This window comes from Lepidothrix coronata, unplaced genomic scaffold (assembly GCF_001604755.1).
Source record: "Lepidothrix coronata isolate B3197 unplaced genomic scaffold, Lepidothrix_coronata-1.0 Scaffold79, whole genome shotgun sequence".
Lineage (NCBI taxonomy): Eukaryota > Metazoa > Chordata > Aves > Passeriformes > Pipridae > Lepidothrix > Lepidothrix coronata.
This window is the reverse complement of record NW_016690259.1, coordinates 3,187,654-3,200,647: the sequence shown is the minus strand read 5'-3', so window position 1 is coordinate 3,200,647 and position 12,994 is coordinate 3,187,654. Positions and strand designations below refer to the sequence as shown.

At 37.8% G+C, this 12,994-nt stretch overlaps 1 protein-coding gene across 3 annotated transcripts in view; it reads right to left on the bottom strand.

The window, feature by feature from the left end:
* ANAPC10 (anaphase promoting complex subunit 10) overlaps positions 1-12,959 on the bottom strand; it is a 35,957-nt gene extending 22,998 nt beyond the window's left edge. Inside the window, exons 1-4 of one of the 3 annotated variants that reach the window (XM_017820112.1) lie at positions 12,854-12,959; positions 6,840-6,956; positions 5,580-5,670; positions 4,673-4,793 (exon numbers count right to left, since the gene is read on the bottom strand). In XM_017820112.1, the coding sequence (XP_017675601.1) occupies positions 4,673-4,793; positions 5,580-5,670; positions 6,840-6,954 (327 nt within the window). In that variant the 5' untranslated portion in view covers positions 6,955-6,956; positions 12,854-12,959. Of the gene's footprint in view, positions 1-4,672; positions 4,794-5,579; positions 5,671-6,839; positions 6,957-12,365; positions 12,450-12,844 lie in introns of those variants that run through there. The other 2 variants (XM_017820113.1, XM_017820111.1) reach the window with 2 other exon arrangements.
* Positions 12,960-12,994: the final 35 nt, after the last annotated feature.

The following is a 12,994-nucleotide window of genomic DNA, read 5'->3' as shown; positions in this document are numbered from 1 at the left end:
GAAAAGCCCCCCAGTTTGGGCATTCCTCCAGTAGATAATTCCCCACTGTAGTGCAGAATCTCTTACAACAGTGAAGAAAGAGCCCTGTCCGTGGTGCTCAGCCACAACACTGGGCCACCAGGGAGGCTGCTGGGCCTGCACCTGGTCACAAAACACCAAGCAAGACCAAAAGGATAGAAAACAAACTGAAAATAAACCAGACAGCAATCCAACAAAAAAATCCCAACAAACCAAAAAAACCCAAAACAAATCAAACCAGGAAAAAAAAAACAAAGAAAAAAACAACCAAAAAAAAGTTGAAACAAAGGCCTCGCACCGTTGCCAGCAAAAGTGTACTATGATAACAGGGCTTTCACCTGAGTCTTCAAAGCCATCTTCAGAACAGACTCTTGTTGAAAAGGTTAAGTGGGCTTTTGTTCCAGGAGGAAAGCATACAGAGACCAAATTCAAGCAGGCCTCTTGCAAAGCAACGTTTAATACTTGGCATCATTCTTCGATGCAGAGTCTGCTCCATGGGACCTCAAGTGATAATGTGTCTTTTCCCTGCATAAGGGCTGTCCATCCCTGCCCGGTGATGGAGCACTGCACACCTATAAAGGTTGTCAGCCAGGGGAGTTACCCTGTTCCAGCAGCATTGTTTCAAACTGAATGGCTTCTGAAAAACGAAAGAGCAGAGACCTTGCTTACCTTGGTAACACAAAGCCACATTATCTGGTTGCAAATTTGCCCTACAGCATAAACACAGCAGATTCATGGCCAGATGCTTCCTGGCTCCCTCCTCTTCAGTGGGGTATTTCTGATCATTTCCCACTAGGCCTGAGCACTAATACATCTCATCTACCAAGTGGATGATTCCTACCCTGAAACAGTCTGAAAAGCAAAGTAAGTGCAGCAATGTCAGGCACCAGCAATGGTTTGTTCCTATCACAAAGCTTGCCAGTTTCTCTCAACTAGGAGCAACCAAACAAAAAACACGTCCCACTTCAAAATCAAAAACCAAGTGAAAGCCCAAAAAGCTGCAAGAACTAACTCCCCCTGGAATGGGAAAGAAATTATCCCTGTCTAGTTGCACCTTACCTAGTTACTATGGCACATTTTGCTGCTGAGTCCTCTACAGGGCACAGCAGAATAGAAGACTGGCTCTTTCAGGAGGGGTCCTACCTCTTGAGGCAACTTTAATTTTGGGATTAAACCCCAGTGCTTCTCAGATGTGAACCAATAATGAGAAGAAGCTACTTTCAGAAAGTCTGATCCACACCTTCCCAGAGAGTATTTTTTATCCAAAGCTGTAGAAGTGACCAATGCAAGAGTTTACAGGTGTCTTGCTTTGCAGTGTAAAGACCCTACATTATAGGATGACAGCAGAAGCCACTGAAACTACAAGGTGAATGTATATATGAATACAGACTACAACCTGAAACCCTACCTGCAACACTAAGCATCACAACACTTAATCTTTTTATGGCAAAGTGAACTGCTGAAGACCTAAATGTCTTGGAGAGGGTACAAAAGCAACAGGCAGGTGAGCATCACTTGAAGAGACCAGAGATCTCTCGCAGCCAGTATTTCACTCACATCCTTTGCAGTGGGTTACTTTCATATCATGAGAAAGTGTAATAACTTAAATTGCATAGTGAAGAGTCTGGATTCTGTTCTAAAAATGTGTCTATAGACTGTCTTGTCCATCCAGACTTGTTTGAACCATTATGTGGGAAAACTCCACCACTGGAAATAAGAAAATCCTTGCTCTCCAAGCTTGACAGCTGTGATAAAAAGGCACTTAAGTCAGAGGAGAAGGCTGACTGCACACATCTTAACTTCAGTTCCAGCTGAGTAAGGGAATAACACTGCCAGATTATGATGGCTGTTCTCACCCATACAATGGGATACAAACAACTTGTTTCTCAGAGGGGAAAAAACCATTTTATTCAGAAAATAATTTCATCTTAGGTTCCAAAAAAAGGCATGTCTACATACCAGAACACAAACTAAAGCTAATCTTACATTCATGACAAAATTTAGCCTAACAGCATATTGCACTGTGTTGAAAATCAGACCATTAGGAAAGAAAACACATTCATTAGACACTATGAGCTGGGCAAACATCCACGGAAAAATAGAAAATAATTTAGCCTGATTTTCCATCCAGTTAATCAGTCCTGAAGCCAATGGAATCATTGTATAATTAAGCAGATTTCTGTAAAGAGCTCATAATAGTTCACACTGCTTTAATAACCTGCCTACGTGTCAAAGAAGCTGAAGAAAAGAGAAATTTTCAGGACTGAAGGAAAATTTAAAAAACACATTCTGAATATCAAGCAGTTTAGGAAATATGAAAATTCATAGGAACAGGTAACATCAGGGTGGTGACAAAGAAGGATGACCATATTTTCTTCTCAGTTTTGAAGTAAAAAAAGTACCTGAGGATGTGGTACACATAAGAATTACTCTCTTGTGCAACAAATTATGGTCACACTCATATACTATAAAAAATCCTAGTAATTTGTTTCATTTAGAAGTGCCATTTTTAACTAAATACATTATATACAGAATCCCATTCTTAGAAAGAAAAAAGAAATATTGCCTGAGAAACTGCAGAAGACTAATACACCTGTTATGCATTATATTGTTTCTGTAGATATTTAATATGTTAATAACAAATATACCCTCACGAGTGGAAGTTTACCACTGTATAAGAAACTTAAGCTAGGGAGTTATATGCATTATACTGTACAAGCATTATTACAAAAAGGATAATCATTTAGTTATTGAAAGAGTAGATAAAAGTGCAAAACCAAACTGATAATTAAGGACAACAATGACATCTAGTGGACACTCGGAAAACTGACCCGCAGATAACAGGGAAAAGATCCAACTGCTGTTCCTGTTCTACATACAGTGATCAGCTCCCAGATTGCTACAACACAATTAGGAAGATTAAAAGACAGAATTTGCTGCTGCTGAAAGTCAAAGTAATGTGATGATTCATTTCGTTTGAAAGAATATTTAATTAAATACTTCTTTAAAAAAAAATAAAACACATCAAGACCTCTCCATTTAAGATTTAGGATAAAAGTAAAGGTCAAAGCTTGAGAGAACATCACAAATCATTGAAAGGACACAGTGCTAACATAAGAGGCATACATCTTTGCTACCCCATTTTTACTCCCACTGCATCTACAACCTTCTACTTATGCATCACTCTTGGGACTTCAAACTGTTGGGATTGAAAAGCAAAATGAAAATAATAAAAATCCCAGAAATAAAAATTCAAACCACTATTTAGCATCTCCCTTTTCTTGCCATTCCAATCCTTCTGTTATTGTAAAACCTGCCATATAAAGCTGGTAAGTTAAACCTTCCCAAAGTATCTGCCAGTAGCTACTGAGCTCTAGAGAAGAAGAATTTGAAACATGAGGCCCCAGTGACTCAAAATTAGCAAAGATACCTGCTTATACCTGTAAACCTGATTAGTTTAGAAGGTAGACATCTAATAAGATCATAGACTAATTTAAATCTGCTTTTATCAGAAGGTAAGCAAAACTAAGCAGTTAAAGCAACTCAAATCTGATCTCATTTGTTCTGGCTAGAAGCATCACTATGAAAAAATACTGGGTTTGACTATTACACTTTTGTAAATAAAAACATTAATAAAACACTACAACTCTGTGTCATTCAAAGTCTTAAGCATATCTTTAGAACTGAAATTGGATTTTGCATCATATTGTTAAAAAACTGCATCCCTTTCACAATTTTTACATCTCAGTGACTGTCCAATATATAAAAAAAAAGCTTTACAAAAAATTAGAAACTGTACTCAAAAGTTAAATATCATTAATGAACATATCTGACTATAATTTACACTACTTTCAACTTAAGTTGGTATCTTGTTTGCTCTGTGTATGATTACAGAAAAGTTAGCTTCCATTCCACTAGCTCTTACCACCAGCAGCTGCTGGAGTCAGCTATTAGAAGATATGGAGCAGATTCTCCCTTACATAAAGATTCTCTAACCAGCAGAATACAAAGAAACCTTTGCAGAACTGGTTATCTGCCTTTGTGTCCTAATTTCTCTTTCCAGAGTCTCAAAGTTAGCTTTGAATCAGATGCTGCCAGTTAGTAAGAGAATATGCAGCCTCCCAACAATGAAATCCAGACTCTAAAATATTTATGCACCATACATAGCTATAAATAAAATCTGTAGTTTTAAATTCTGAGTCCTAGTGATGAGACTCAACAGCTGAGCAAGTCATTAATGAAAAAATAACTCAAATTCATGCTTTTTTTTTAAAAAAAAAAGCAAGCATTTAAAAGCTAAGTTTCCCTTTTGATGCATGCAATGCATACATCTGCAGGTATTTTACATGAGTTAAATCAAAGTTTAACCAACTCTAAACAGACTAGTTCTGGAAACCCCTGCTCTCTGTCCCATTATAGGATCCATACATCAAGTCCATTATAATGATGTTGGCAATGGAGCCTAATAAAAAACCAGAAACCAGACGAGTAAATTTACAAGGCAAAAACTAAAAGCAAACAGCAAAATAAACCCAGCCATTTTCCCACTTCAAGCACAAAGCCATATTTTACCTCCCAAACTGATTTTTCTACATCAGATGTCCTAATGAGAGAGAACAATCTTAAGACACAAAGCAAAGCATCAGAGACCTACCCGGATTTCCTGAAGATTATGAAAATTATTTCCTACTCTGACAGAGATTTTGCTTGGAGTGTAACTTTCATCAGATTTGTAGTCTGCATAAATGCATAATGTCTTCACTGTTGTTTTTCTTCTGCAAGAAGCAACACAAGCTATGTAAGCATCATAAAGAAAAATATTCAGGATCAGGTTATTGCTAGCTTGCAACAACTAAGGATTTAAATGTTCTAAAAATGAATATGTGTGTCTACTGATTTATAAGAAACTTGTTGTTAAAGAACAAGGTGGCTTTTTCACCTTAGGTTATGTACACACAGTTGATTTTCATTGTTCTCCTTTGTCTGCCTTCAGAAATGTCAGAATACCAAGAAATGGGCCAAGATGCCAAATAAGCACATGTATGTAATGAAGCTTATGTTTAGCTTATCAAATATCAGCTCTCTTGTTATACCAAGGGGTTCTCAAAAAAGGAAATAAAAAAAGGTGATGAATATCTAACATCATCTTAAGTTTGGTTAAAGAAAAAGTACTGAAAGCATCCTACACAGAATAGAATAAAAAAGGTTTCTCAAACTCGGCTGTCAGGTTACACAGGACTACTTTAACAACAACCATCTATCCTTCAAATTACTCTCAAAGACAGGAAGTCTGGATAAAAGTCACCTTAGGTAGGGTAAATGTGACGCTGTCACAAATGACATACTATTAAACCTTTCTTTTGCTTGCTTATCTAGGCATTTAGTAAATCATTACATTTGAAAATCTCACTTTTATAAATGCCATCTAACTGGCTTCTTACCAGCTGGGTAACAGGATTAATGCAGGAGTCCTTTCACTTCCAAAATTCCTATCTTGGTGAACAGGTATCAACAGAAAGTTATATAAAACACCCTAACTCATAGGGAGTATTTTTTAATACCTAAATTGGATGTTCACCAAATGAGGCTGTGATCCATCTGACTGCCAGTAAGTTTCTAGATTATCATCTCGTAACTGATCCACTCCAAACCCTAAGAAAAAGAAAATGTTATAGTCTTGAATTTCCCATTTCCGTGATGCAAATGTAGCTTCTCTTCAGCTGTTACAAACTAATGTAGCCCAAGGTATAACATATAAGGAAATATTTCTAGATACCCAAGTTGTGCCTATGCTTTTCTGACACAAAACTAAAACAGAGGAATTTGTGAAAACTCAATGCTGTTGAAGTCTGTGGGGTGTGAAACCATGTCAACGTGTCCTGGAATTTCAAATGGTTAAGTAGTAACTCATATTGATTGTCAGAACACCAATTAACAGTTAGATTTTCCCCACTTATTCTGTAATTTAACTTGCTGAACTAAGGGAAAATTGTTAGCAGAGACCATTCATTTATTATAAAATTTTAGCCAAATGTAATATTTTCAAGTAGTCTTCTGAAATATTTTTGCTTTTTCAAGTTACTAGCTACAAAAAGCAACAGATGGCAAAAACAGTATTCCTGAAAATTAATGCCATCACATTTAAAGAAGCAATTCCAAATCTATATTTTTCTATCCCGTCATTATCTCTCCTTTTACTAATCACATCCTTTTATTGATTGCCCACACTAATTGCAGTTCTAATGTAGCAGCTGAAGTTTAATCTGCAATAAAAAATTACTTTCCCCCTGTTTAAGCAACAAAACCATATGACATTTTTCTTCAAGTAAGCTTCCAGGATATCAGACCAAACACATTCAGCCTGAGCACAATATTGTGACATAAAGGGATCATTCCCTTTAGGCTGCAGCAAGATCCAAGATAAATTCCCAAAAGCTATTTCTGAAATAGCAAATCAAATACCCCAGAGGAAAAGAACACAGATCTTAAGATATTTTGAGCAGGTATCATTACCTGCACTTCAGGACCATTTACAATAGTTTTATTTTATTTGCAGGGTTTTAGGGAGCTACACTATAATGGCCAAGTCCACACAAAGTTTAGACAGAACATTTAGGTCACCCAACTGCATGGCTGCTCTTTGGCAAAAATCAAAGACACCCAGGCAAGATGCCAAAGCACAGAAGCAACTACACAGTTGCTTTAATCATGTGGGGTCTTGCTCACATAGTTTAGTTTGTTCACTGTGCAAGTAAAACAAAAAACTCAATTTAGTATAAAATAGGTAAAACTTCTGTTAACATGAGATAGTAGGATTTTACCTGGCTTACAGGATGAAAGGGACCAAACTGCTTGTGAGCCTATTTCTCTAACAGTACCAGTCCTCTCTAACTGCTTGGGATCAGCACCAGGTGGGGTCTTGTTTGGGGTAGTCATTTCTAGTAAGAGAAAACAAGTGAGTTAGTTGACACATTTTTGGCTTAATGGGAAAATTAAAGGCTTGTGTTTGTTCACAGACACTTTAATTCTTTGGCCTCACACTTAGGTAATAGCCTACAGAATATGTGGTTTATACATATACACATATATGCATACATTTTTGCACATCTGTAGAACCTTTTATTTATACATATATAAGGTAACATGTATAAGTATATATAATACACTAAGTAGTCTAAGAGGTTCCACATATACATAAGTTTTGTGTCCTTAAAATTTCAATACATATTTGGAACATTCATAAGACCTACTTTATTTGTATCATTCTAACTTACACATACAGAGCTAGTCAGGGGTTCAGGATTTGGTTTTTATGGTTCTGTTTGGTTTTAAGACATTAAAACAGACCTTGTTGATTTAAAGTCTAGCAGTACAACTTCACTCCATACTCCTCCCACATACACTTAAAAGTTTTACTTAATCTGCAAGTTCAGAAACCTATTCAGAAACTACAGCAAGCCTGTCCTGGAGATACTGCTCCTTAAAAATAGAAAATGAGAGTTTAAACAAATTGTGTGGTCTCTAATTTGTAACAACTTATTACAGCCACATTTATCCATGGTTCATTTCCTTAACTTCACAACTTCATCTGGAATCATCACCTGTGACCTGCACTGCTCAAGTAACCACGCACAGTCTCAACACCCAGACTACCACCACATACACTACAACATAATCATGCTGGGTTCCACCTTATTACTTCCTAGAAAGTAGCTTAAAAATAATTGGAAAAAAATAAAACAAAAGCATTCCAGAGGAGCATAAGTTCCATGAAAGGAACTATGTTAAAGCTTAAAATTAGACATACAGTGCTCAAGAGGCAGGGAACTAGAGGTGACTTCTCATCCTTTGCTCACATGCATCACATCATGTTGTTCTCTGCTATTCTCAGAAAAAGTCTTCCAGTACCTCACCCAGAGAGCAAATAAGGTACAGAACCAGGCTGGTATCCACAGGCTCCAGACCTTACCCACTACAGAAGTGATTTTCTATGTACTAATAACTCTGCAGCTAAAAACTCTTTGTGGGACACAGGAAATCTGAATTCTCTAGTGCACATCACTCACTGCACCAAACACTTTCTATTGGCCCTTGGCTATTTTATTTTTTTTTAATTTTCATACATGTGACTCGAGACAGTATTCCAGGGTTTTATGCTACTTTCTCATATACAAAACTGCAGCTCTAACTACCATAAAAACATCTGAATAAACAACTGCAGGTGTAGTAAAATCTAAATACTGACAACAGCAAGTGTCCCAAAAGGCCACAAACAAAAACCTTATTCAAACACCATTCTCTCAGAAAAGAAGTTGAGCACTACACAGCTAATCCTACAGATATCACATATATATTCACAGATATAATAATCCTAATGCCATCCAAATAAAAAAAAAACAAACTCATGCAACAAGATGCTTTAAAGTCCTTGCCAATGCAGAAAAGTTTTGTTCAAAAAAAAAATCAAAACTATTAAAAAAACTAAATTGACAATCCATTTAGCCATTTCTCTAAGAATACACTAGCACATACATTTTCCCTAGTCACTGTATTTAAATTGTGCATTATCTATCAGGTATTAACAATAGGCTCCTTAAGACACAGTTTTAAAAATAATTCTTTACTGAATCAGCTACATTATAAACCTGTATATATCAAGAACAGAGTAGAATAGAAAATAAATAACTTCCTCTGGTTGCTACTTAGTACAACTTTAAATTTATTAATGGCAATTTCAATAGACCAACAAGTCACAAGTAGTCTAATTTTCTAAGAATTCAAAACAGTCTTGGAAAAGAATTACAAAACACTTAGTTCACAGCTACTTCAAGACCAAACATTTTTCACAGAATCACAGGATGGTTTAGATTGATGGAAGGGACCTTCAAAAATCATCTAGTCCAACCCTCATCCTACACCAAAATTCAAATTATGTTTATTAACCATTGGGGAGTATTTTTCTGGACTTATGAATTTTAAAGCTCAAATGACCTACTAGTCCAAACTCTGCTATTTGTCACTTTTGTGCCAATAAACTAAGAGAGGTTGAGTTGCATTCATTTTAATTCTCAGATTTATATAGAAACCAATAATGCTGTTCTTCCCACCTTTGAAAATAGAGAAGTGAAGAGAATTCAAGTAATCACATCTCAAAAACATCATACAAAACATCTTTTGAAAATCATCACCAGCAAGCCTTCAATCTCTTTTGACTTCAAGAGAAAATTAATGAAAAACTCCAAATCTGATACTCACAGGTTCATTCCTAGACATAGCTATTGTTAGATACTCAGCCTCGAGACAAAAGAAGTATGCAAACATTCTATCAAAACTCACCAAAATAAGGTAAGTCACAGACTGTGATTTCTGATTATATCAGAAAGTTGATTACACTTGCTTTCAGAAAAAACTTACTAGAACTTTTAAGTCTGCAGAATCCCTTAAGACTACGATGTTGAGATTTCTTACAAGCTTCAGTGCATAGAGAAAAGTTCTAAATAATTTAACACTGCCAAAATTTGTATTGTAATGTACTCAAAAGTTTGAGTCAATCATTTTGGGGGTCTGAACCATAAAACAAGAAACACCATCCGAGTTTCCCAATGTTCAAAACTGATCTTGTTTCCTTCTATCGAACAGGCAAAGCTACTCAAAATCCAAATCCCAACTCCAGACCACTGCTGGCAAATAAATCAACCACATACTCTGTACTAGTGATGCAAAAGACTGAAAATCTTTAATGGTTGAACTAACTGAGTCAGATTTTCATGACAGAACTCCTGTTTAACTAGCTCAGGAACAAGACATTCTGGGTAGCTAAGGAAAAATAATGCAGCAGCAGCTCATTCAAGCAACACTTCTGGATGTTTTCCTAGCAGAAGTAAAAGTACTTCATATTGAGCAAGACACAAATACTTAGCTTTAAAAGTAATTTAAATCACCTAATAAAACTTTTCTCGGCTTTTTCAGGCTGTGTAAAAACAACTAATCTTTCTAGAGGCCCTTCTCCTTGACACGTGCTGAAAAATGGAAAGACACACCACATCTATAGAAGCACTGGCTGGAAACATTTCCAATTTTCCAATTCAGTTATTCCAAAAGATCATTAATAGGCCACTGTTTCCTTATTAGCAACATTAATATATGAATGTTTAAATGACATGATCAAGGCCACGCTTCCATTTTGTCCCTTTCCACCATAGGGTATGCACATCCTTTGATCAAGAGAAAGCAGTGGATCAGCTTTTTTTCCCCCTCTCCTTTAACACTTTATCCCTCACCATCTTCCTCAGAGAAATTTGCTCTTTTCCAGAGAACATCCCATCCCTGTGGAGCAACAGCCACTAAAGACGTTTTAGCAGGCACACAGTTTATAAACAGAGTGAAACCAATTTAAATGGTTGGACAGTCTGCCTTTCACAGCCAAACCAAATGGGGCACCCTCAGTGTACCAGAACAAAACACCTTTAAGAGGTGCTTATCTGAAAGCAAAGGACACACATACTCCTCCACAACACACTAAACAGGAGACACAGAAGGATACACCATGGACCTTTCCTACTAAAGCTCCATAAAGATCGAGGCTCGAGGGAACTTGGAGATTGCAAAGCAGTTTTCCCCAGTTAAAGTTTCTAATTCTACCAGGTTATTACAAACAGAACTGTTTAAACTCACACCTGTAAGGGCCCTTGAGAGACCAGACTGCCCTTAACAGTATCACTTTCTAGGAAAAAAGCAGGATTTCTGCTCCTACTCTCCAGAGAACTCCAAGACTAGTTAATCACTGGCCTTTACGCTCCAACCCTTTAGAGATGTGAGGGTCCTCATCAAATCTGCTCTTAGTTTCTTCTTTTCTGGTGTGCCTATGTCTCTCAAGCTTCCCTCATAAATCAAGTTTTATAAACCTAACACTCTTGCAGAGTCTAGGTATCTACATATTATTATTGTTCAAGAAAACAATCATACCATTTTAGCTAAGGCCCTTATTCAACAGAGCAATCACTTTCCTTGTCTTTAATCACACTTGTTAACCTGTCTAGTTGAAAGAACATATTATCAAACTTATATTTAATTTAATATGCACCACAGTGCTCAAATGTTTCTTTGGGATACTGTTTACTGTTCACTTTAGCCTTTCCACTAATCAGGTCTCTGATTTTTTTCTTCCTGTGTTCTCTTCCTCCCTCAGTTCTTGTTAACTGAGCTTAGTTACACTGATTTCCAGTTTGCTACCAGTCTTCTCAAGATCATTTTGAATTCTGACCCGGAGCTGTACAGTGCTTCCAACTTGGCAACATATTTATTTTGTGTTCATCACTACAGAATATAATGCAAATACATTCAAAGCTGAACTCACCAGGAGCACACTTTGTGACACCCTTGTTTAAAAGTGAGATTTTACATGTCAGCTTCAAACGCAATTTTTCAACCAGCTGTACAAGATCTTTAAAAAAAATTATTTTTAGACCACGTTGCAGTAGCTTGAACAATGGCAGAAAATGTATAAAACTCAAGACAAACTCCTTATATGCCTGTCTCATTAAATGCACTGGCTACTGTAAAAAGGTTTGATCCAGACTGCTCTTAAACCTCAGAATCTTTCAGGGAACCAAAGTTCAGCCTTTCTACTTAAAAAAAAATTACTCTGATTGCATTCCCATCGTATAATTTTATTCAGTTTTAGCAAATATCTGACTACAGGTTTTCCAACGGAATTGAACAAAGGCTGCAGTGACTACACCAGCACTTTTCCAACATCCATAAGACTGTTTTCCCTCTTCTTCTTATCAGAAGGAAATTTCATACCTTAAGATTCCCTGGTTTTCTTAATGGCACTACTGATTTTACCTCATAAGCTCTTTTCCCTGCTCTTATTTTCTTTGGCTAGATCCTTGCTGGTTTAAGGCCTTCAAAGGTCTCCAGATATATCCAAAAACCAGACTCTCACTATGCTTACTATTTGTTATTCAAATGGAGGACTAAACGACAACATTAAACATTCAAATTACTAACCTTTACTTAATATTTAACAATGATAGTAAGCGTTCAGTAGCACCCTATTGCAACAGCCGCTTATCTGAATGTTCAACCTCTCAGATGATTCTCTCGATACAATTCTAAACACTTATTATTTTTACTCTGCCTTCAGAGCATCACTTTAAGCCTACTAGTGAAAATTACTACAGTCCTTCATTGTCACAAATACATTTCACTAAAAATAAGGGTAATTAGAGCAACTGCACAGTTGAATTACATTAGCGATTTTATACGTGTATCCCTAATCAATTTAAATAAACGTTGCGGGGTTTTTAATATATTTTTGTGAAAGCCAAGACTTCCAAACTTACCTGGTAAGGATGTAAACTGTTCATTAAGGGATTCGAGCACCTCTTTACAAGTCGTGTGAAGTGTACACATTAGGTGGAAGCCGCCTTTAGAAACCACAGCACCCAGGGGATGAAGTGGCTTTGACAAACGAAGAGCTGCTTTCGCTCAGGTTCCTTGGTAGCCCTCCCCCACCACCACTTCTCGATTAATTAACCAATTTTACAACACCGTAGCCCGCAGGCCTGCAAAACGCTTAAATATCGATAATAAAGCAGCAACACCTACTCGCGGAACACCCCGGCCGCGCTGGAATCCCAGCCCCGGGCTCCGCTCTCCCGCTCCCGAGACACCCGCACGCACCGCGGAAGGGACGCGCTCGGGCGGCCCCCGACCCGGGCGAGCGCACCGCCTCAGCCCGCCGAGCTCCCTCCCGAGCTGGGTGTCCCTCTTCCTCCTCCTCCTCCTCCCCTCAGCCTCCCTCCGGAGCCGCAGCTCCCACCTTTCCCACCTGATCCTGCCGGGAGCCGCCGCCGCAGCTATGGGCGGAGGCGGCGGCCAAAGGGCCGCAGGGCGCGCGCGCCGCTCCACCCTCTCTCCCTCAGGCGCCGGGGCCGCCCCTCACAGGATCCGCGTCCAGGGGCGGGGAAAG